The sequence below is a fragment of the Chelonus insularis genome, unplaced genomic scaffold (genome assembly GCF_013357705.1).
Source record: "Chelonus insularis isolate UGA/USDA-ARS -01 unplaced genomic scaffold, ASM1335770v1 contig_77_pilon, whole genome shotgun sequence".
In the NCBI taxonomy this organism is placed as follows: Eukaryota; Metazoa; Arthropoda; class Insecta; order Hymenoptera; family Braconidae; genus Chelonus; species Chelonus insularis.
The window spans coordinates 565,416-591,220 of NW_023276746.1; the positions used below are offsets into that span (position 1 = coordinate 565,416).

The window sequence follows — 25,805 nt, forward strand, 5'->3', positions numbered from 1 at the left end:
ATCAAATAGTGATTTCGTAGCTTGCCCGAGACTAAATTTAATGTTCAGTTTAAACTTGAAAATCTTCAATTTCTTTGATGTTCCAACTGCCGCCAATAATTTAATTCTATTTTGGAAATCATCAATTTCATTGAAGATTGTGGTGTCTTAAACTGATCTAAAAATCTTATTTTGGTCATCAATGTCATCATAAATTTTTATAAGATTGCCTGTAAGGCATTGATACATTTTTGAGGTTCAAAATAAATTTTGTAATATCCATTTTTAACCTCAACTTTGTTAGAGCGGACGAAAAAACGAAAAGTTGTAATTGAAGACTTTGAAGTTAAAAAAATATTTTAAATCTTATCTCGGGTGAATAATCGAATTTCAAGTACGTGTTGCTTTGTCATATGATTGAAAAGAAAGTAATGAATTTGTCAGTATTATTAATGAAGGGAAGGAAAATTGACTTTTACCATGATCTTTCATTTATGCTCGTTAACTATTTAATTGTGATAAAAAAAGTTTGTTTTTATATATGTAATATAGTCAGTAACTTTACTTCGATAGAAAAAAAAATTCCCGTTAAATAAACTTGAATACCTTGCATAAATCTCGTTTTCTTTTGTTTATGGTAAATTTAATTGTTAAAAACAAAAGGAGTTTTTTTATATCAATTTTATATGGTTAGTAGCACTTTTCCAGTAAAAGAAAAAGATTTACATTGGAAGAACTCGAATATGGGTAATCATTTAGTTTAGGTTGCATACGCCTGATTTCCTTAAAATTTTAGTATGTTGTAGATATAATTATGCTGATTAATTAAATATGCATATATGGGGCTCGGAGAACATTCCTTCACATATTTTTCCAAGGTTTAAAATTTAGATATTAACATGCGTTAGATTTTGTTACTCTAGCATTTAATTCGATAATGATGACATCATTGCATAAAAATTTGCACAATATATCGATTTCTTTATTTACATTTTCTGCTCTTGTGTGTGTTTTCATGATTTGCTTTGTCAAAAATCTAGAAATATTTATCAGTTGAAAGATTAAAGCGAATATAATCACACAATATCGAGGGAGAAGGAAGAGGGGTGGGGGGTTTGTTAAAAATCTGGTCTAAATTTTTAAGTGTTTACAATGTTAATCGCCATAAACAAACTATAGTATTTTGGTAAACGGCAAGAAGCGTTTAAAATTCGTCTACAGAATTACTATAGTTTGTTTATAGTGTTTAACATTGTAAACACTGTAAGTGTTTAGTTTTTCAACACTTGGATTTGTAGTGAATATATCAATATCAGTTTTACATGTACTCCTTTTATGAATTTTACTCTTAAAAGAGAACTTGATAGGTAAATCGAATTTTCGTCATACCCGCGCGGAAAGTTCACTTTTCCATTGGAGAGGGGTTGAACTTTTCACGCAGGTATGACGAAAAATCATATACAGTCATAAGGAGGACAATTAGACTAGCTTAAACCACGTGTTTACCACCCTCGCCTTCAAGTTGTAATTTTACACATGGTCTGAGCTAGACTACTTTTCCTCTCTAGGTGTGAAATGTACTATTTTAATTTATCAATAGTCGTTGTGCTGGCTGTAACTTTTCGTCAGCCTCAAATAAATTTTAGCGTGCCAATTATCTAAATTTTCCTAGTGTTAATCTCTCAAATATTATGAATAATTTTACTCATAAATTAACAAAAAGAATTTTATTTATTGTTCTTGAGATTAAAAATTCAAACTACGAGTGGTTAAAAATTAGCATAGCATTCTAACAATTTAATTTTCTAATTTTGCAGTTAAAAACCGGAAAAATTACTAGGCTACACTCTAGTTTTCCATTTATTTCTGTAAAAATAATATTACTTTCTTGAGAAATTACTATATAAAACTATTTTTTATTGAGACAGAAAATTTTTTTTCTTACCGTATCATAAAAGAGATTTGTAACTGTTAAAACATATTTATTAGTAGAAAGAAGCAATATTTTTTAAGAATTACTGTATTATTCACTCTGATCAAATTCGAGTAGAACTGATTTACCATCAATATTTATTCGTATTAGATATGATCAGAACTGAAATTTACATAATACAGAAATGATCTAATCTGATCGGAAGAAATTTTGATGATGAAACAGTTCTTTCTAAATCTGATCATTTCTGTCCGGATTAATAAACACACAACTCACAACGCTACCTAATCTCGAATCGATCAAATATACCCTCGAACACAATTAATAGATTAATTCAAAAATAAAAATTTTGTATATTTATTTATCAAACATTAATACGTATGATATTCAACATAAGCTTCATCTTAAATCAATTCCATACCATCGTGACATAAAAACACGATAAAGTACTGATTGTACTGGTTAAATTATATATTTAACCTTTAAATGCATGATTTTTATATTTATTCGAATTTTGACATATCTCCACGTTTTAAGGCCCCGGATAAGAGTCGAATACTATAGTTTATGAGAGGACGTCTGTGTGTGTGTTTGTATGTGCGTTCGGAATTATTTTCCTGCTCGATTATCTCGAGAACAAAAAATGATATGGACGTGGGACCAATTGAATTCGACGTACATTGACACAACTTAGAACTGATAAGGTTTTTAGCAAAATCGGTCCAGCACTTTTTTTGCAGAATCAAAAAATTGGAAAAAAGCTAAATCTTATCATTCTTTCCACTGGGAAGTTAGTTGTGTCGACCTTTCGGGTCGCACCCAGACCACTGGAGAGCACTGATATTTTCATATGTTTTTATTGAAGAGATAATTTTTTCTTTTGAGAAAATAATGTAAAACAAACGCATAAGTAAAAACTATAAATCAAAAAATATGAATATTCACCGATATAATGTACCTATATAATATATTTTATGTAAGAAGAAAAGTCCACTCAATTTAATTTTAATCACAGAAAGAATTTTTCAACATACAGCGATTCGCACCAATGACGCTTTGGTATTTGAAACTAACCAGTCTTAATAGTTAATTGCTAAAAAATATTTTCTGACTGTTGAAAAACTTTTTTAACTGTTACCAATTGTTTCTGACCCTGTGTAAGATGGAGGACGAAGATGCTGATGGAATACGAGATGCATCGATACAAAATTAAGATTCCACAAGCTCAAGTGTGTCTTGGTAGAAATTTTGTGGAGACTCTGTAAGAGGACTTTCCAGAGTTTAAAATCTTAAAGGAATCATGTTAAAATGTCTGTAATGCCAATCGAATGAATGGCATCGTATTCGTGTGTACTAGAGTATTGAAATCGCGTACCGAGATCAGTAGTGCATTCATTGATTCACAGATTGATTGTAATTCTATGGTAAAATCAATATTTGCAACCAGACAACGCCCTAGAACTGCTGTTGCACTAGTATCCATAGGAAGCCGGGCAGATATGAGATTTCTCCTTGAGTTGACTGGGTTACTAAATGGGAATTAGCAAATGTGAGTCAAATCAATAGTTCCAATTTATCCTGATTTTATTAAACAATTCCTGGCTAAGTGAATTTGTATACTGAGAAAATTTTTCATGAAAAATTACCCTTACCTTTGGGTTAATCACATGATACCTCAAGAATCTTAGAAATTGTACAAACTACGCATATGAATTATTACAAAACCATCTGGGTAAATTTTACCAAGCACGTTTAGTAAAATTTCTCCAACAAAAAAAAAAATCTTTAGCCTTACAAATAAATGAAAAAGATGTTCTTTTACTCATTATGAAAAAATGGACAACACGTATAACAATAAAACTGGCCTTAACTCCCATAACTGACAAAAAAATCATTCTCCTTCTATTTAAGAGTATGCACTTCTTGGGTACATTTGAGGTCCATGGATATTCAATTTTACTATTTTCTTAAACTTCTTCGAGGAATGATCAAGTTGGTCAGTTTGTGTGAAAAACGTAGAAGTGTTTTAAGTTGTGGTGTTTGTTTACTAAATTTGTGATAATAGTGCAAGTGATATTGTTCCTGACGGCGAATAATTTTCTAGCATACATAAGATGTGGAAAAAAAATTTTTTACAGCAGAAAATTTCACCGAAAATAATAATGAAAAATATCCCTAAAATCTGTTAAAATTTACCAGGAATTGCTTGGTAAAATTTACTCCAAAACTGACAGTAAAGTAACTTTACCAAACTGCTTGGTAAATTTTACCCACACATTACAGTTAATTTTAAAGAAAAATTTTCTTAGTGGTAACAATAGATTCTCTAGTAGAGACTCTTTCAAAAATTTTGATTTGTTTCTTTTAACCAACTGAGTATTAAGATTGCCAAACTCTACCAGATCTAAGTCTTGCCAAACACTCCACTCTCATACCAAGACTCTGATTTCACAAAAGCAAAAGGCAACAAGCCCAATTAACAAACAGCAAAAAAGCCTCTTAGACGTTACTGTCACCGTACATATATCCTTCCAATTGACCCATGAGATCTTTATTGACCTCTGACATGGTCGATAGATGTCGTGAGGGGTTGAGAGATAGCCGATAAATACTTGGTTACACATTGTAAAAAAAATTGAACTAAGAACATGAATAGAAAAATAAATAACCATTAAAAAATGATAAAAACTTTCTTATCAATTCTTACCTTTTTTGAAATCTGTTCTCTGATTTAGGGAAATGCAGGGCAAAATAGATTTCCTGATTTAAAAATTTCTTATATACATAAAAGTATAATTACAAATGAGAACTGTTTTTATACGAACGTAAACATTTTTTATAACAGTTCCACAGAATCCGTTTTGCCTCACAAAATTACTAAAATGCGAAAAGATCCGTTTTACCCCATTTGTCCCCATCTTTTCATTCATTCTCTTATCTTCTTTCTTACCTATCCCCGTATCGATTCTTGCACTTTCGGTCTTATCCATTCTCTTGCCCAATTTTCCTATCTGCTTTATCAACAGATCATACAAATTATTCAAAATTTAAGTAATTTCTATTGGAGCTCTTGATTTGTCTCCGGTTTACTCAAACCACTACAATACTTTTTACGGAAAATTTTTCCACCTATATTTTTTACTTTTGCACTAACAAATTTTGTTAAAATGTTCTTTGTAACCAATTCTAGCTGGCATGAAAATGTTTTTAAAAATAATATGCTTAATAAAAATTGTTTGAACCTCCATTTGTTAAAATAAATTCCATCTTTTTTAACGAATTTTCTAACTTTCATCAGCACATGAATATAACCACTAATAAATTAAACCTAAAAATTATCAGTCATTAAACTTGTACTAAAAAAAAAATAATAACTTAAAGCATTTAAAATAGTTCTTGAAGTGTAGGAGTAATTAAATCATTAAATACCTTTTGTAATAGTAAGAGTCTATAATAAAGACGCAAAGTATAATTTAAATTTACATTTAGTTGAAAATTTCATCAAACTTATTTATAACTCATTTGTTTTGTTAGATATTGATTAATTTATCTTGTTATTGCTGGCATTGTGTATCTATTTAATGCGATTATTTGGTTGAAAGAGAAAATGGTAGTGTTGAAAACAAAGAAGAATGGAAAAGAGTTTTAAAATCAACCAGGCAAACAACTCAACTTATATAGTAGTAGTATCATCATTGCTTGCGTCAGACTATATTATTTTCTTTCATTGTTCGTCTAGTCATGTTTGATAAATGCATAAATGTACCTTATTGTTTGTTCCAAGAGCTTCTAACTCGACTACTCATTTACGTTAACATTGAATTATTTTATATCAAGGTTAAAATTTATGCATAATCAATAAATATTTGCTGTTGAAAAATTATTAAAATATATGATAAATAGATGGAGAAAGTTTTCTCGTAAAATTAAATGTTAACACGCAGTTATCGATTGTGAAACTGGTAAACAATTTTTCAGATTCTTATCAGTCTCCCGTTTATTTATTCAATTTTTTTCAGAGAAATATTATGTTGTGCATTGATTTTTATCAAACAAGAAGGTTTAATTTTTCTAAAATGTTAAATATAATGATATGTTTGACAAAAGTTTATTATGTATTAATTAAAAATAGAAAAACATGACACTTGATAATGAGGTAGATAAATAACTAGACTCTAAGCGACTCTCTCTCCTACTCGCTGACAACTACGTTTTACTACGAGACGACTATTACAACGTATTTTTTTCTAGTATGAAGGCAAATCTCTCATGCTTTACTATAACAGCGTAGTATTTAATTTTTACATTGTTTGTTCGTGTGAGTTAATAAGTGATTTATATATTTTTTACAATATTTGACAGATAAAACATAATACTGCTCTAAAAAAAAGTTCAAGTGCGACTAAGTTGTTTTAGTGTATAATAATAATATGAGTAGATCTGTTGATTATCGATGAAGATATTTCGTTTGTATTTTAAGCATCTAGGGTTACCATCTCAAATTTTTGAAACGCCGGACTGAAGCAGTGAAAACCCAAACAAAACAAGGACTCATCTCATCAAAAACCAGGACAGATCAGACTTGAAATTTTTTACTAAACATTTTAAAATTTATATTAATCTTTATTGTATTGAAACGTAAAAAGTTTTACTTAGAATAAATCGCAATTATTAAAATTAAATAATGGTTCCATTTAGATACGCATAAAACAATGAAAATACATCCATAGAACCATTTTTGATAGAAAAACTAAAATAAAAAACCCGGACATTTTGAAAAAAGTACCCCGGACAACCCTCCCAGTCAAAAAAAGAGGACTTGTCCTGGAAAACTCGGACGGATAGCAACCCTACCTAAGAGTATATTATAAGCCGAGATAGAAATACGCAGCCCGGCTATTCAGCACTCAATCAATGTTTTATAATAAGCGCATTCTAGCGCTGGCTAAAATCATTTCTATGTAGTTAGCTTATTTTATTGTCGTAAATAAAAATCTTTATTCATCAACAATAATTAAAAAATTATATTGCAACGGAAAATCAATTGTATATGAATTCATGTATATGAATCCTTGAGTCGTTCTTGTACCACACCTTATTAAAATATATTTTCAAAAATCAATATTTATGATAATTAGCTAACAAGAAAAAAATGTTTCCGGCCAAGAAAGACAACAATCTAATAATGTTTTATTCATAATTAAAAAAAAAGTAATATTCCTTTTTTCCTTTTATAATTGCTCGGGGTTTTAATGAAATTTTAATTCTATTTTAGGACGGTTGCGGACAATGGGTAAGTCTGGATTCCGAGTTGGAAATGAGAGGTGGCGAGGTAGTAGGCACGAAATCACCAACTGGTCATTCACTTCTTATCGCCTGTCGCTTCGAGCAGCCCTTTGGTAAGTTGAATATATTTTTCACATCATACATATATGATTTGTGTATTTGCTATCTACCATTCCACCACATAAATATGTATATCCACACAATACAATCGTTGTACTCTGGGTTATCAATTGGCATTATATTGGATTGCATTCCAACTTGAATACTCCTTTGGAATGTGTTCCAGCACACACAACAGGTGTGCCAGAATAAGAGATAATGAGAGATTTTTAAAATTGGCTTCATTATGCTGATAATAAAAAAGATGAATTATTTTCATTCGAGATCATAATGGCTTCTTTTTTAAATTATTTTATTTTTACTTAAATATGTTGAACATTTTTTTTCTATTTTTACATGAACTTACATAATGATAATTATTATTTCGAAATTTATTAAGAAAATTTTTTATTGAAGTTGATTCAGACTTTTGATTCGTGAAACCCAAAAAAAAACATTTGCTGACTCATTAAAAATGATGTGTAAACATGTAAGCTCTTATCAATTCAGGAAGTTGAGGTCATGCTAAAATAAGAGACACTTTTTTTAGAAATCAATTATTAATTTACATTGGAGCCTCTCTAATTTTTGCCCCTCTTGAAAAAGAAGGGAAGGTGCCCCCCCCTACTCTTTTCTAATGCTCGTCCTTCTCTTTTTAATTCTATCCCTGCTTCTTTACTATTGCTACTAATTTGCTACTAGTGCTATCTCCACTTTTTTACTACTCGTGAAAACATAGACATACAATATGTCTTTCTTTCTAACACTGCGTAGTGTTTTCAATACGTGTCTCTATAAAATTGTTGAATTCGTGGAACTCACATTCCCGAGCCTCCAAAATTAGAGAAGCTCCACTGTACTACTTTCTATCTTTATTTGGACATAGAAAAATTAGTATAAGTGCAATTTGGTCTGTCCACGTTATTATAAAATGGCTCTTGTTACAAATCTAAATAAATAACGATTTCATAAATGTAAACACATCTACATAAATAAGACATGTTCATAGATACAATACTGAAAATTTTTCCATCGAATTAAATATACCAGTAGATTTACGGTCGCAAATGAATTTATTTTTCCAACACTCTAACAAAGATAGAACCTGGATCCATCAGTTACGTGCTAGATGCTCCACCACTTCAACTATCCTAGTAAAGAGCAAGATTGGCACATTCCTGGTTCAATACTGGCCTGAGGTTAGCTAGATTATCTTAGTATTGAGCCAGAAATGAACTAGCCTTGCTTTCTACTACAATTTTTCATATTAAAGAATCTTTCCTAATAAGAAACAAAATAGGATTATTTCTGGCCCACTAGGCCATAGTTGGCTTATATTAGCACCGTCTAGGGTTAGGATTGAGTTAGTCATGCTTCCTGCTAGGGTTTTCCTACTTTTTGTACCTGCATTCATCGTACAATGATTCCCTTGAGTCCATCATTCCTTTTACGCCTTCAACAGCAAGACAAAACTGATTCATGACTCAATATTGGGCCATGATTGGCTTAGATTGAGACAGTGTTAAATCAAGTTGGATCCTTTGTGCTTTCCTGCTAGGATTGAAATATAATGATCAATTATTAAATGACATTTTCTTGGATTAATTAGTTAGAGCTCCACAAATGCACAATTATCTAAAATTTGTTTCAATTTAAAAACCTATTCAGTTAGACAGCTAATGACATAGAACACTAATTGTATGAGTATGCATCAACAAACTCAGCAGATTAAATCAAAAACATAGCAGTGATAGGGGGTGACCTTTGACTTATAGCAGAAAGAGATAACCACATACAGGATCTAAACGTGGGCTCAGCATTTCACTCACTTGTTTTTATGGGGAGTGTTCGAAACACTCAGAGTAGGAAGAGCAAATTCATTTCACCCTTGATATTTGGCATGCGGCAATGCTTTACACACACATTCACGTAAAATACACCAACAAGATTGCCGCCCACGGGTTGATGTTAAATTTTGTCTATACCTCGAGCCAAGATGTTTACACATCAAACAATTATTTTCAAAGAAACAAATTAATTAGTATTACACAAATTGTCTTAATGCTACAAGGAATGGTATTTTGATAGAATTTGACTATTAATGAATTAGGAGGATGGCGTTATGTACGAGCTGGATGGAAAGCTTTGATAACAAGTGAAACAGCCATCAAGTTACGAGCAGCTCGGCCTATGTGTGGCTCAGGTACCCTCAGCATCATCATCGTGAGATCTGAATCTTGAAAAATAATTAAGTTCGTGGATGTGTAACATAATTATTATTTAATATGCTTTTCATTATGACACTCAGTTGGCCTAATTATGAGCAAAAAAAAATTTGAAAATAATTCTAAAAAGAATACAAGTGAAGAATAATTTATAGAAGTTATAAATTAATAAAAAAATTGATGAAGTAACTTTTTTTATGCATCCAACGGACAAAATGGAAACTTTTCCTGTTTTTTTTATAGAAGTGATAAACCCTTTAGCTTACCCATCACTGCACTATATCTTTCAGTGTTGTGTATTCAATTCGATTGACTGAATAATTAAGTAATTAATTGGTGGTTCTATGATTATTTATAAGTAAAATTCATCCTTAATTTGAGTGCTAAATATTTTTTAACAGTCACATTTAATAGGTGGTACAGAAAAACAATTGAGATGGGGAAAAGGCCAGAAAATTTGTTAGAAATATTTCTGTCGATCATTTCCATAAATGTTTTATTTTTGGTGTATTCATCACTTATCATTGGAATATTATATTCAATCCTTGCTTTGAAACTCCAAGTGTGTCGTTCACTGAGTGCTCAATAACTCATGTCTGTGCTATAAACATTTCATTTCTGCACGGCGTGCGGTAATATAGTTATAATTAGTGCTGTAAAGTGATGTTTATTGCACTAGTGTTATAATATAGCTGTAATTATTAACTTTTAAAAACTGATCTAAATGTTAAACAATGTTTCGCACTGAAATTAAGATAGAGCTTTATTTATAAATAACTATTAATTGTATTTATGTAAAGTCTTTGATCCTATGCCAATCAATTGATTGATTAATCAGTTTACACGAATTTTTATTTACGTGTTTTCCATTGGTAAAACGATTTTAGAGGGTACCTGTGGATGCACGAAACTCTGGCTGCATCACTGTAAATACCAAATGTCTGACTAAATCCTTTTTCTTCTACTCGTGTATAAAAAGTGGATCATAAATTCACTTTTTATATTCTTCAATTTTGTTTTTCTTTTTTTCTTTTTTTTTTTTTAAGTAGTGTTACAAATAAACAAAATTATTTTTAAAATAAAATTCTTTCAATAAATATAATTGACAAGGAAGAAGAAAAATTTTTTTTTTTAAAAACTGCTCTTTTATTTTAACATTTCCATTAGTATTCAAAAAATATCTGAAGTAGAATGAGGTTCATTATAATGGACTTGAAATAAAAGACTCCCTTCAGAAAAATCCTACCATAGAATAGCTTAATCCTTTTCATTAGTATGATGGCGGTTGAAAAGTGTAAAATATCACATGTTTGATAATTAGTATTAGAATTCAAATGACTTTCTAGGGATTTAAACTACTTACGAATTCCATCTAACATTCACAGGAATTATATAATTTTTTTTTCTGTAAAAATTATATTTCTTTATTCTTTTTATCTTCATTTCATTATTATTCCTTCAGTGTTACCATTAGTATTATTTTCTTTATTAACTTTGTGTCATTCTTTTAACGCTATTCACCATCCAACAAAGTGGTCTCTTACTTTAGACCATGTTTATTCGCCTCAATTAGCTTTGAAATAAATACTCTTAATATCAATAATTATTATTTCAACACAAACAATGAATAAATAAAAAATTACTCATTGAAAAAACTTTCAGTAATTCTTCTGATGACCTTGAAACTAAAACATATTGTTCCCTTGATTATATAACAATAAAATAATTATTTATTTATTTAACAAATTATCTATTTGCGATGGATATATTTCTGACACGATTTAAAAAAAAGCTCTGATTATTTATACATAAGAAAATCAATGTTTAAAACACTAGTCTAAATTATTAATACTCCCTCCTCCGTTTCCCTTCCACCTCTGCCGTCATGTGTTTATAATATATCATTTTTATAGGACAGATAAGTACTTGAAATTTCGCTATTTCTCACGTTTTTTTACATATACATATGAGGGTGGTGATGAAGTAGGAAGGGGAATGGGAGAGTGTTAATCATTTACACGAGTGTTTCGGATATAGAGCACATGTTTTTATTCTCAAACTGATCATTTTTGAGATGAACATAGTGAAAATTATCTTATTGTTACTAATATTGAAACGTCAACAAAATAATTGCTCAAGAAATAATATAAAAGATTTAAAAAATTATTTAATTATTATGACAGGATAATCAAAAGGCTAAATAAAAATCCACGTGTCAAAATGTAACATTTAAGATTGTTTATTACTGTTATCATATTTTTTATCTTAAATTCGACCTTTTTATCTTAATATTACTTTTTTTTGAGTAGATAAAAATTAGATTGTTTAAACTATTGCTGTATTATTTCTTTTTATGCATATATTATTGTTACCTATCTGTGACCCTACACTGCAAATCCCAAGATTTTACAAACGTGTTAAAATAACACGCATAAAGTGTGTTCAATGTCAAATGCCCATAAACAAACTATACATGATTTGTAGACACTTTTAACACATTTCATCGTGTGTGAAAAATCTATAGTTTGTTTACAACATTTAACATTGAAGAGGCTTAGCGTGTTAAAAGTGTCTACAAAAATAACACACTTGGATTTGCATTGTAGTCTAGCTTTGTTGTTGGGCCGATGTAATTGTTTAAAAAATAAATAAATAATTAGATTGTTACAAACAGGATAGTCTAATATCAATCTTATGAATTTACTTGCTCATGTCAACTTCTGGAAAATTATATTCATTATTTATAAAATTTCCCGAGTAGAATTTATTTTTGGGAAAGAGTTCGTATCCAATTCAAATTTCCTAAATTCAAGTTAGGCGCCAAATGGGATACCACATTAGGCCCACATTGGGAATGTAACGCTTGTCCCTATTAGGACCAAGTGAGGAAAGCCTAATTAAGGCAAGTTAAATATAAAAACTAAGTTTTGTTTGATTATCTCATTTTTTATGATTTTATATTGTTAAAATACTAATTATTAAACGTATTATAATTAAATTTCCGCGAAAATACAGATGCTGAAATTTGTTCCTTGGGGGATTCGAACCTACGATCGCTAGCTTGCTCGCATCTGAGACCAGTGCCTTTACCCGCTCGGCTATTCATTTAATTAAAAAATTATTACTATTATATTAATATGAACGAATCCACATGTATAATCTTTTAAAAGATTTATGTAAATCATTATTTATTTTAAATCTCCATAATAAATAATGTTAATGGTTTAAATATTTTCATGCGTTTAAATTATTTATTTTTTCTGAAACTACAATATATTTCCAGTCAACATAATTCAGTTAAGGTTTAATAAAAACAATTAACTATTGTTTAAAGAAAAAACAATATCTGAAAATATATTTATTATTACAATACTTTGTTATGGGAATCTAAAGAAAATACTTAATTTAATAAAAAATTTTTATATTGTTACAAATTCATTTTAAATTCATCCTCACAAAGTTTTTATTTGTTCTTTAAACATTTTAATGAGGATAATGTAATATGTGCCTAATTTAGATGTAATTTTTGTTAGCCTAATGCGGACCTGATAAACATTTCCTAATAAATGACGAACTAAGACATCGTTTCAGTTAAGTTTATAAGGTTGTAATTGGGAAGTTATTGGGTAGTGCGAAATTGGGCAAATTTTACTTCATCCTAAAAACAAATTGATCAGGCATAGGTTGGGAATGCCTAATTTACGCTAACCCATTCAATTCCCAATAAGGGCCCAATAGGTATTTAGGCATGCCTAAAATAAATTCTACTCGGGTTGTATTTCTCGTTTCTTTAGTTTCCTGTTTTATGTATAATTACCGTAAATTAAAAAAAAAACACTAAAATACGAATAAAATTAATAAGTGTGAAAACAATGTTTTCATAAACATAAAATGACTTAAATCCCAAAATAAAATTAGGTTGAAACTAGAATAAGAATAAAGTGAAATTTGGGATGAAGCTAGAATGAAGATAAAATCAAATGACAATGAAGATGGGATGAAATTAGTACGATTTTAAGATGAAACTGAAGAATTTTTGTTCTAAGTAAATTCTGATTTTATTCGTATTTTGGTTTTAATTAAGATTAATTCATTCTACGTTAGATCTATGAAAAGGATAATAATTTCAAGATAAAAATAATTAGGGGGAGGGGGACACGAAGGCAAAGTGAAACGTTGGAGACAATTTACTAATGTGTTAATATAAATTAAATAATTCTTATTTTACTTTTTGTTGATAAAATTTTCATTTAATTAATGCATTCAAAATTTTTGAACATATTGATTACTTTGTTGATTTACGTTTTTCTTTCGTGCTTCGCTCTTCTCTGGCTTCCCATATTATATTTTGACTCGGGTAAATTTAGTAAAATTTAGTCACTGTCATCAGCTAATATAAACAGAGTAGTTGACGGGCAAGTTTATAGATTCAAATATTTACAATATTTCCAACATAAAAAACGACGTAAAAATCTATGTTCACCGTATTCGATATATTTTAATTTTAAGGTCATTACAAATAGTGATTCTTGCTATAAAAAATATAAATAAAATAATGGTAATAGTTAGGCTGAATTTAGGATTCAGTTATTAACAATGAGTAAAAAATTACCATAGTACATAAATATTATGTTATGATGTAAAGAAGATAAAGTTTTGTTCTATTGCAGATTAACTAAACAACAAACAAAATAATTTATCAAAATGGAATTTAATACTTTAGGTTGATTAAATAAAATAAATAATTAATACTAAATTTACAAGTAGATTAATTATCAAACGGAAATTAAATATGTCTAATTGTCATAAGTTACAGTCTCAGATTGAAGTTTATTTATAGATTAAGTGTCAAGTTATTGACAAGTCACTGTCAATTGTCAATCATACAAAAACAGTCAAATTTCTTTAACTTCTCATAGTTAATGTTGTTGACGGGTTGATAACACTAATTGGTTGGGATGACATCCAGAGCTCTGTCAATGTATCGCAAGCTAAACTTCATTAATTCTTCTTCAATATTCTTCGCTTCAAGATCATTGTAGACACAATCATTCGATGCATATCATGGTTAATTATGACTCTGAGAGAGCTTTCGATTGAAGCTTTCGAATAATACCTATAGAAGCTAGAGCATGCAGAGCCAAATATTTTTGTCTGATAATGAAGATGCAGGTAATCTTCTTACTGTTGAGGAATCTTCGAGCCTCTCTTTAGTATATTCTAGTGCGAGATAGCATTACGCAGCTCGGCTCTAGCTATTTGTTTTATATAGGAATTACTCTAACAGAACATTGACAAAGTTGATCATGTTTCGTAAGACGAAGCATCGGATAGACATTACTGAAATATTATGGTAATAATTACTCAGAAAATTAAATATATTTGAAAAATTAAATTTAATATTCCATATTGTATAGTAATTTGTTATTCGTTATATTTTTTTTCAACTTCTAATTAATAAGTTCTTTTAATGGGCTCAAATTTTGAAATCCGTATTTTTGTCAGATCTTTGCATTATAAAACATTTGAAAGTTTATTGGAAGGTTTAAAAATGGATGTATGTGTGTCCGTACGTGTATACGTACGTACGTACGTATGTCAGGTTATTTTTCGTTCTCGATATCTCGAGAACCACTGAAAATATTGACTTTGAACAAATTTTATTTTAAAGATAATCGAATGAAGAAAAAAAAGATTAAAAAATAGATTAAGTGAAAAAGTCATTTGAAATAGATTCTACTGGAAGGATTAATATTGTTGAAAACTGAGGTTAATATTAATATGATATTATTGTAAATGACATAAAATGAGTTACATTAGTAACAGATGTTTCATAGTTGTTCCAAGAATATTTTTTTAATGTTTAAATAACTTTATTTAGAGATCTGAATAAATTTACGAGGGCCAATTTTACTTCACGCTGAGAAATGTACAATAAAAATTATCCTGAATTTTAGGGCAATTTGGTGACATTGTAGTGTGAGGGTAAAAATTACTATATACATTGTAAAAATTACTGAACTGTATAGTAATTTTTACTCGAAAAATTATTATTTTGACCATGTGCACAGTAATTTTTACCGTGACATTACTGTGTTACCAAATTACCATAAAATTCAGGGTAATTTTTACTATACATTTCTCTGCGTGTTGTTTAGCAGAAATAAAGAAGTTCCGTCAGTGGGGGGAGTTACAGTTGACACCTAACAAATGTTAGTAACGCGGAAATTAGTATAAATCTACTGTACTTTGTCATGTACCACATAATAATACCTGGCAGGGTTTTTGGTGACTTGAGTCATCAAAATTATCAACCCTTAGGCGGAAACCCTAGGGGTATCCAGCCCTTCTTCGAGGGAGAAAATTTCGATTTTCCGGGGGAATGAAATGGATATGTTTACGTAGGGTTCGAGGTAATATAAGAGGGGAAAAGGGACTTTAGACGGATGTGTATTCCTCTCCTGCCATCATCATTTTCCCACACACATAAAAGCATCATAATACACACAATTATTTTCAACAACCCTCTTTTAATTCTAATCGCCAAAAATTTGTTCAGGTATTTTTTTTTAAGCTTAATTTAATATTTTTACTATGCTGCAAGTGATAATAAGAATTTCCGGTTTTTAAACCGAGATAAAATATAAAATAATAGAGTAGATATAAATAGACTAGATAAAAATATTCCCATGTTCATTTTGCTTTAAAATAAAAAAATAAATAAATAAAATAATCACTTTTTTTTCTATAATTTTTTATCTACAATAATTGAATTGAAACCGACATTTTGTGATATGAATAAAACATGTCAATCTTCTGTCAATTTTGTTCAGAGAATTTTATTAAAAATGTTGCCATTTTTGTTGTCTTTGTCTACTTCAACTTTCATTCAACTTTATCAATATCTCTGCAGCTGTTACCAATTTTTTTTTTCAGCATTATTATTATTATTGTACTTCAATGTTTTTTCTTATTTAAACGTGAAAGTATAGCAGAAAGTTGGACAATAAATATAAAGAATCATTGTAAAGAAAAAGAATATTTTTTTTTTCTAATCAATTGAAATGGAATCAATAAATAATATTGAAAATACATTTATTTTACATTTATTTTTTAAAAAAAGCTCATCTTGTATTTTGTAACGATTTCCTTGGTCTAAATATTTTCAAAATAATTATTTAATTGAAAAAAATTTAATGATTTATTTAATGCAAAAAATTGATCTTTTACTCAAAAAAGGTTTGAGTACTATCAGAAAATGTCTAAATTATTGTCAATTGTTTGAATACAGTGGTACTTTTTTTCATAAAAAAATATATCTCGAACAATATTGATCGTAGAGACCTGAAACTGGTCTCATTTTATTCTCCATAAAAATCTTTAAAAATTGTGTGTACAATGTTTTGATCTTCGATGCGTTATTTTTGAGATACTCATTAAAAAAATGTAAATAAAATTTTTTATTGCCGAAAAAGCTTCATGTGACAAGTGGTTACAAATATACTTCACTTTTTTTTGTTACTGAAAACACGCTGTGAAGAAGAAAAAGTGATGAATATTTAAAAAAATTCCAATTTTCACATTTTTCAAAGCGTATTCACCAGACTACTAGATTGAAATTTTGTTATTCGATAGAAGTAAAAAACCTTTTTTTCCAGTCTGCTATTCAGAATTCTGTGTTTAATTAGAAACTTAATATAATTAATATAATTGTTAACTAGACCAATAATTGTTATTTTAAATTATCTTCATCGCAATAATTATTTTTACTTTTCATCTTCACAAGTATTGGATGAGTTAAAAGTAGTCGTTGTAATGGCCACAAAACTCTCGACATTGCAAAGACGACTTTTAGAAACTCATATCCTACGTGTTCGAGAGTGCACATGTTCAGTTTAGTTATTTTTAAGTGTAAGCCTTGTGAAGAAATAAAAAAAAAGTATTTTGCTGAAAAAAAAAAATGTCAACAATTGTGTTACATAAAATTCAATATTTTATTCACATGTTTTGTTGTTTAGTAAAAATCTTTTCAATTTTAATACTTTTGTTTTTATGAGAATAATTTTTGAGAATTTTGATTTATTAAAAAATATTTTTTGTCTAGTTTATTTATCTATTTTTGTTGTATAATTCAATGCATATTTCATTATTATTATTATTCTCTCCCATTTAATGATGTAGTTTAGTTTCGTGGTAACATTTCAACATTTTTATTTTTATTATTATAAAAATATATTTCCAGATTGCATTTCTTCATCGTTTCTCTATTATTCCAACGAGTGCAATTATTTTTTTTGCCTTCCAGGCCACAGCTTTAAACCTTAATGCAGTCGAACCCCTGAGGGAATATTTTACTCTAAGGCGTTATCGATGTTCTATCGCTTTTTATCTTCACCTTCCATGGAATATTTTCAACTTTAAACATTTTCTGAGAGTTTTAATAACGTCAAATGCATTTATCACATTAATGCAATCCTTCAAGTTTTAATGGTGAGATTTTTTGCAGAGAAGTAGATAAAACACGAGTAATGTGGAAACTACGAGATGAGCGAAATTTTTATTGAGAACGAATTTAAAATTTATGAGAATTTAATTGAGACCAAGATTTCTTATAAGAAATACTGATCAAAGTGATGTTGATATCATCATTTGGATCAGTTAAAATCAAAGAAAAATATTTTTTAATACAAACTCAACTTTGATTATTAGATTATTGTGCACTGATAGAAGGATTTATTTAAAGCGAAAGAGATTTTTTAAGATTAATAAGTTATTTATTTTCTTACTAAAGAAAAGAATGAGATTAAATCAATATTTGTCATCAAAAAACACTTATTTGTTCGTAAGGAGATATTTTAAAAATATTAATTTTATAATGGAAACGATATTGACTGATTTCTAAAATTATTATTTATGAGTAGTTTAAAAAAGTCTACATTACCTCTCTAGGTTGATAATGTATTCATTTCTGCACTATAAGTACACAAGAAAAGTAGGGCTTCTCAATATCTGAACAAAATTTCTTTTCAACACATAATTTAAAATGATCTAATTACTTTACTAGTGAGTAAATATTATTTTTCGCTATGTCCGTGAAAAAAACTCTACGTATTCCACACAGAAAAGTGAACTTAATGAAAAATGAGGATAAAAACATTTGTTCCGCAGCACCTGCATGGAAAGTTTACTTTTGAATACTCAAAATCGTAGCGAAAAGTACTCATAATTTCACGACTGTATTAAATTTTTGGTGATAAAATACACTTAATCATACACAAATTTTTAAGACCAGTTTACTTAGCCTAAAAATACATGTAAGTCACTTTATTTTATTGCAATACAAAATTTTTCTTCGAAAGTTTTAGGGAAACTTGTTTCTAAAAATTCTTTCTTTGCCAAAATTTCGTCCGTTAGTCGGCCACCAGAGACTCATAAACAAATTGGTGATTTTTTTTCTATAATTTATGAGCCATACATTATCGATTCCAAAAGCAATAAATACGGATCGTGCTTCAAAAACCTGAACATTATTTACAAATGTCATTAATTACTGCACTAGTGATAAAAAATTACATAGGTAATCATGTACTTATCACCCTAGTGAAAAAACCGCCCTACTACGAATGAATGTCAAACAACATTACAAACTGATTTAAAAAATTACTTGAAAAAAAATAAATAAAATTAATACTCCTATCAGTGCATAATAAAAATATAAATTAGATATCTAGAAGTATTATGTGCACATTAATGCACGTTAATTAGAACTTTCCACTCAAATATATGAAATCATTTAAAAAACTAAAAAGTCATTATCAAAATACATCTTTTATCTTTTAGAATTTTATGTTTTCAAACAAAAAATGAATAAAAGTATTCATCTCAATCTTAAGTAATGTAACTTTCACAAATGAATAACTTTGAATTTTTTTTTATTGAAGATCCAGAGAATACAGCAGCAGCAGATTTGCAAAGGAAACTCGAGATGTTGAACAGTACAATGGACCAAGAGACACGAGCAGAACAAGCAAGGAGACAAACACTCTACAATATAGGCCACTGTGAGTATGCTTGATTGTTCAAAATTTCTCTCTTCCTCATCCTCTATTTTCCATTTTATATCTCTTTCTCTATTACTACAATAGTTAAGTTACGTTCATTTACGAAAATTCTCATTGCAGCGGGTTATTCGGAAGATTCAGACTACACTTCAGACTTGAATTATCCCGTGGGAGGACAAGGTGCCAACAGCTCAGCTTCACAGTTCAGAACAGCTGCTAATCAACTGGCAACCCCCCAACGGTCATTAGAGACCTCAAGAGAAAATAGTTATGAGAGAGATGATCAAGTAATTATTGATATTTTCCATTGTTACAAACCTCAAATACTTGTTCTGGTTTCAAGTCACTAGGAATTTTTAATTAATTAAATAATTATTATTTAGCAATGCTTTTTTTACTGTCTAATTAAATCATTTTTAAACAACTGTCTTGACCTACACAGAGAAAGTATTTTTCGCAATAATGCAGGACTATTTGTCCTGAACAAATCCAAAGAAATTCGTTGTGTTTAAAGATAATATTTCTGTAAGATCCAGGGTAGGTATCTTAAGATAGATTTAACTAAACTTCTTCATCTGTCATCATTTATGACAATTCAGGCAGCAATAAACATATAAGTAACTTTAGAATTCAGATTGTTGTTTTCGTTTCACCAATGATCACTCATCTTTGATGCTAAAACTCCTTTTAATTTTTTGATTTAATTAAAAAAATTTGTGTCAACATCTCTATTTTTTGTTTACATGAAGAGTAAATGTTAAATTACTACAGAGCTGTGACACAAAAACTTGAAGTAGATTTTTTGTTAACACAAAATTTTTCTTTGTGTCAATCCAACGAAGCTAGATAATCAAAGATGACATAGAAAAGGAGTGGTTAATGATGAAATTCACAAATCCTTAATGGCTCAATAAAGTGGACACATACTCTCACTTCTAGAGTATTTATTTTTTTTAAAGAAAGGATGACTCAGTACTGTGCTACACAATAACTTCTCAATGTAAGAATTATTTTCATAAAAATGAATCTAAACATGGGTAATTTTTGGTGAGCATAGTACTGATTACTGTACAGAACTTTTACAGTTGCTGTTTCAAGTAGTAATCAATACTGCGCTCACCAAAATCATTCATGTTTAAATTCGACTCAATGAAAATAAACTTTAAATCACGAGATGAAGGTAGTTGTCGTGAAAAAATTTTCTCGCCTGATTTATTTCAAATTTTGCAAAATGATCCTCTGAACCATTAGCTGTAAATAGCCAATTATTTACAACACAAAAATATAAAAAACATTAATTCAAAGTGAATAGTTTTAACATGTACGATATACTAGGAACCACTTTTGTGCTCCAATCCACTTTAATTAAATTCAAATGACCCGAGCAAATCGTTCAAAAAACTAACACAGTACGTAAATATGTATAATAATAATTTATGACAAATTCAAACTAAATTACAATATCGTTTAAAAGATATTCTCGCTAAAACTTAAAAAATATTGACATTTCTTGGTTATAGCGAAGAAGACTGAATGATATGGCAATACAGCTAAGGCAAGAAGCGCGCGAAGTGTTAGGGAAATTTGAGATAGTCAATTAGAAGATTTCTTTATATTTCAAAATTATAGTGTGTGTCATATACATATAATACGTAAAGCCCAACGTTGCCACGATCTTCCGCAAAACTGTTTCGATGTGTGGGTATCAATTAATGATAGAATGATTTGTATGCATGTGAGAACAGAAGAACTGTACATGGACAAAAGTTTCTTCTAACTCCATCAATTTTTGTACATAATTTGTTATGGTCTTCCTATAAAAACTTTTGGTATCATAATATTTCACAACTACCTTAATGTAGAGCACAGTATTCAGTCATGGTTTCAGAGACAAAGCGTATACCTGAGCAGCATGTTGTTCTAATACTATAATGAAACGGTTAAAAATGCACTTAACTAGTCTTGAATATTAAATCTTTTTGAAGACCAAGGAAGGCTTTTTGAGTAACACAGTAAATATTCAAATATCACTGAATCCTGGTTTAATGCTAGATCAAGGTTGATTGAAGCACCCTAATATTGGTCTAGGAATAGGTCATTTTTGCTTCTCATTAGGGTCTTAAGGATCGAGAATTGACTTGCTTCAAAGGTTTAATGAATGAGTCTTTAGACTTTGATACCAAACACTCTTCCTTAGAATAAATTCAACTCCTAGGCTGATTATTCCTAATTTCTTAAGAACCTAACTACTGTTTATACATAAGATTGTTAATCCAGTGTTATTACCTAGTTTTATCCCATGACTAAACGAGAATTAGTTCCCACATTGATGATAGCCTAAGTCTTGAAACATGACTGGGTGCTAACACTGAGCCAAGAGCACCCTAGATGGGTGATGATGGAAAAATCCTTTCAGAACCCTAAAGGAAGGGTTGAATGTATCATCATAGATACAGGAAAAGTATCATATGCTACACTTAAAGTTTAAAATTATAATTACAATCACACAAAGTTGCACAGACATTTCATGGAGGTCTAGACCAAGCTTAAATTAAAAAAAACAACTAAGAGATACTCATTTCTAGTCCAAGCTTTCCAATGTTGGTCCAATTTCAAACTAATAATGTGCCAATCTTACTTCTTACCAGAGTCTTATTCCTTTTTGTTCATTTATTTATCGACCAACAGCTCAGCTTAGTCTTATTTAGAATTTTCAATTCAATTTGTGCAGAAGCAGTTACTGTAGTTTATGTAGAGAAGTTAGATGTTTTCTGTCTCAAGCTTTCTTGTAAACCCTTCTAAAATCTATTATTTACCAATACATGATTTTAGTGTTCATTGAATAGATTTTCTCTTCTCTAGAATAATCGAGCCCGAGCTAAATGACTAGCTTAGCTAATACTTTTCTTGCAGAATGTAAATCTCTCTTTCAATTGTTGAATAGTATTTTGAAATACAGAAATAGATTACTTGTATTTCAATCTTATTGAATGTGTAAGTTTAAATGGATCCTTGTTATCAGACTTTGTACCTTGTAGGCAATAAATAAAATAATGACTGTAGTCTTTCTAGACAAGTTTGTGGAATGAGCAGGAAGAATAAGAGATAGTACTGGGTTATCCAAAAGAACATTGAAACTTTTATGTATCTTTAAGTAAAACATAGCAATGATGATGTGACTTATTATTTTATTATAAAGATTTATCAGTTTGTAGTGAAAATTTACTATTCAAAGTTCGAAGTATTCCTGAGTTATGAAATTTAGAATTGTTTTCTACAAAAAGTTAATGTCGGAATCAAGCATAAATTGTGTTCAAGTATTCTTAATATATTCATCAATCACCAGAATTGTTTTTTCAAAAAACCATGAATTTTATTTTGGAGTATTCATTGGAAAACTATTAAATTTAACATTCACCATAGGTTTTTACAGTTTAAATCGTAAAAGTTTAATTGCAAACATCTCCATTTCTGAATGTCAAATTTTTTTTTCTCCTCATTTCTAAAAAAAGAAATCTAATTTCTTCCAATTTTTTTTTTGCTTCATAAAAATAATGTGGTTAAAAGAAATTACACGAAAAGTGCTAGAGCAGGATAACTATCTTCTATAAAATCTAAACTTAATGGTAATTGTTCGTTTATCTCATTTTGATTTTGACCTTTAACTTTTAACAATTCATTGTCGCGTTCAAGTCTCTACGACGTGTAGAATAATAAATGATTCTCACAGTCCAATTATTTTTCATCAAAAAAAAAAAAAAAAAGAAAATCAAGAAGTTAAACAATTCCAAATATTTCCTCATTTAATTTTTCTTTAATTCAACTTTCTATTGTATTTTTTAATTAAAAATCTCAAAGTAAAAATACGCGAAAACATTTAAATAAAACTTAATTGAATCCATTAGTATGCGTACACTGGCAGCAGGATTATTAAATTTCTTAGTAGTTATTTTAAATAAAAATACAGCATAAAAGAGTGGCTGTACAAAAAAGAGCTCCAAAGTCCAAAAGCTGATGTACTTTATAGCTATGAGCTTTTGCTAAAGTTAATTTAAAAATTAATGAAATTAATTTAAAATAAGTACATCATTTAATGACTTATTTATTGCAGCAAATCTCTGGTGGTGGAAGATTGACGGCGGGTAATTATGCAAATTATGGAAGCAGAGGACATAGTCCTCGTTATGATGAACCATATCCTGGTGAAAGTATACCCCAAAGGTACAGTCAACAGAATGCTGAATCTTCCGAACCACTTTCTTATAACAGTCGTCCCCGAGGTTACAAGGAATACAGGTATGATGATCTAGATGTTTATTGGAAATTAAAGAAAGCTCTGCTAATGAGGTGATGTTGAGCTAATATTAATTAATGAATACAGTAAAAATGAAAAAGCATGGAATAAGTCACAAAAATATAAAAACTGCTGGATTACTATGTTATCCTTTTCTCCTTACTCCTATACCCTAGCAGGACCGTTCGACTGATCATTTCTTAGCCAACATTGGGCCATAGATGACTAAGAGTAGTTTAACCCTTCAGACCTTACGCTATGAGCATTTTGCTCACGCCTGATTATTTATTTTTTTTTTTAATTTTTTTATATAGAATGATGGTGTGAATTTTCGTTTAGATTCAGAATAGCTAATTATCTTCTATATAACACTCCAGGAAGTTTCATTGAAGCATTTTAAATTAGGAAAACAAAATTATTTGTTGTCATACTCCCACGTAAATTTCAATTTTACTCCCTTTTTAAAGGCAGTAAAGTTCGACATTTCTTCTTTGCATAAAATAACAAAATTTGATTGTGCGCATGCCTACACGCATGTTATTCTTCTCTGTAAGGCAGAACGTCTCGCTTTACTAACCTCTAAACTAAGAATAAAATCGAAATTTTCGTGACAATATGACAAAAAGATGTATTCACATCATGGGAAAAAAACATATTTCGGCTCAGGACAAAATTTTTCTCATAGAAGAAATACTATATTTTACTCCCTTGATAAAAAATTAACTAATTTCAAATTGTGTGAGCATTTTTCTCATCACGTAAGTAAAATATGCTAGAAAAACTATGCGTTCGACTAAGTTCGGCTTGCGACGAGTATTGCCGAGTGTCATGAGCAGCGCCGGCCATTTTTGACAATTGTCTTAGGCGCTTCAATGTATTAATTTGTAAGGCAGCATTTTTTATTATTGTTTAATTTATAAAGTAAGTTATTTTAAGATTATAGAAGATAATATTTGTTTTGATAGTTTACTTTTAGAAGTAATTGTATTAAATAATTTATTTTCAATTAAAAATTCGCGCCTTGCCTATGCGCACAACCCGTGAGCAATTTGCTCATTGCGATAATATTCTTTACAGTCGGATTATCGTAAGGCCTGAAGGGTTAATGTCAAAAATGACCAGTTGTAAGAGAGGAAAATTAGTTTCCTTGCTATTCAAGAGTTCTTGTTACTCTATTTGAAGCAGGTTTCTCAGCCTAGATACTTTGAAAGTTATTTTTATAAAAATGAATATAAACATGAATGATTCATTCACATGTTAGACGCGAAATATATTTTAGTACTTTTTAATCGAAGGTAATGGAGTAGTACAATACTTAGTCGTGTTTTCTTTTTACATGTTTATGGTTAGTAGTATCTAAGAAGAAAGACGTGAATAGAAGTTTATTTCAAATGAATCGATGTGGCCGGAAAATTTAGTATGTATTCTTATGGAGCCAAGTAGGAGTTTAGCACGATTGGGGTAATCTGATAAACAGAACACCGCATTGAACTTCTATACACGTGTGTTTTCTCTGGTAGTAAGTAATCAGACAAGTGCCGTATAAAGCATGGTGAAGGGTTAGGGTCGTAAATAATCGACCATTCACGAGTGGCTAAACGCATCCACTAATACATGTGCAGTAAGTAGACGCTTACGTGGGTAAAAGGATATTTATTTCCCTCGTTATCCAATATACTATTTTGCTACTCCAAAGACTTTCTCACAATCTTGTACACCGAGAATAAGGCAAAAAAAAAGTGATGTAGAGATGATTTTGTGTTAATATTATGTTCGTGTTCTTTTTTTTTAGCCTTATTATACGAAATTGTGTGAAAGTATTAAGGCTGGGCTCTTGTAACCTCAAATCACCTCAATTTTTTGTCAACAAACTGTGCATTATTTATTTGTTTTTTTCGTGTAAAAAATGTTTATAAATAGTAAAAAAA

The 25,805-nt window shown here is 29.4% G+C and overlaps 1 protein-coding gene across 1 annotated transcript in view; it reads left to right on the forward strand.

Annotated features, from left to right (window-relative positions):
• Positions 1-25,805, forward strand: part of LOC118071342 (uncharacterized) — a 48,078-nt gene that overhangs the window by 13,626 nt on the left and 8,647 nt on the right. Inside the window, exons 2-5 of the mRNA XM_035090451.1 lie at positions 7,188-7,311; positions 19,464-19,583; positions 19,704-19,870; positions 23,695-23,879. Of these exons, the coding sequence (XP_034946342.1) occupies positions 7,188-7,311; positions 19,464-19,583; positions 19,704-19,870; positions 23,695-23,879 (596 nt within the window). The remainder of the gene's footprint in view (positions 1-7,187; positions 7,312-19,463; positions 19,584-19,703; positions 19,871-23,694; positions 23,880-25,805) is intronic.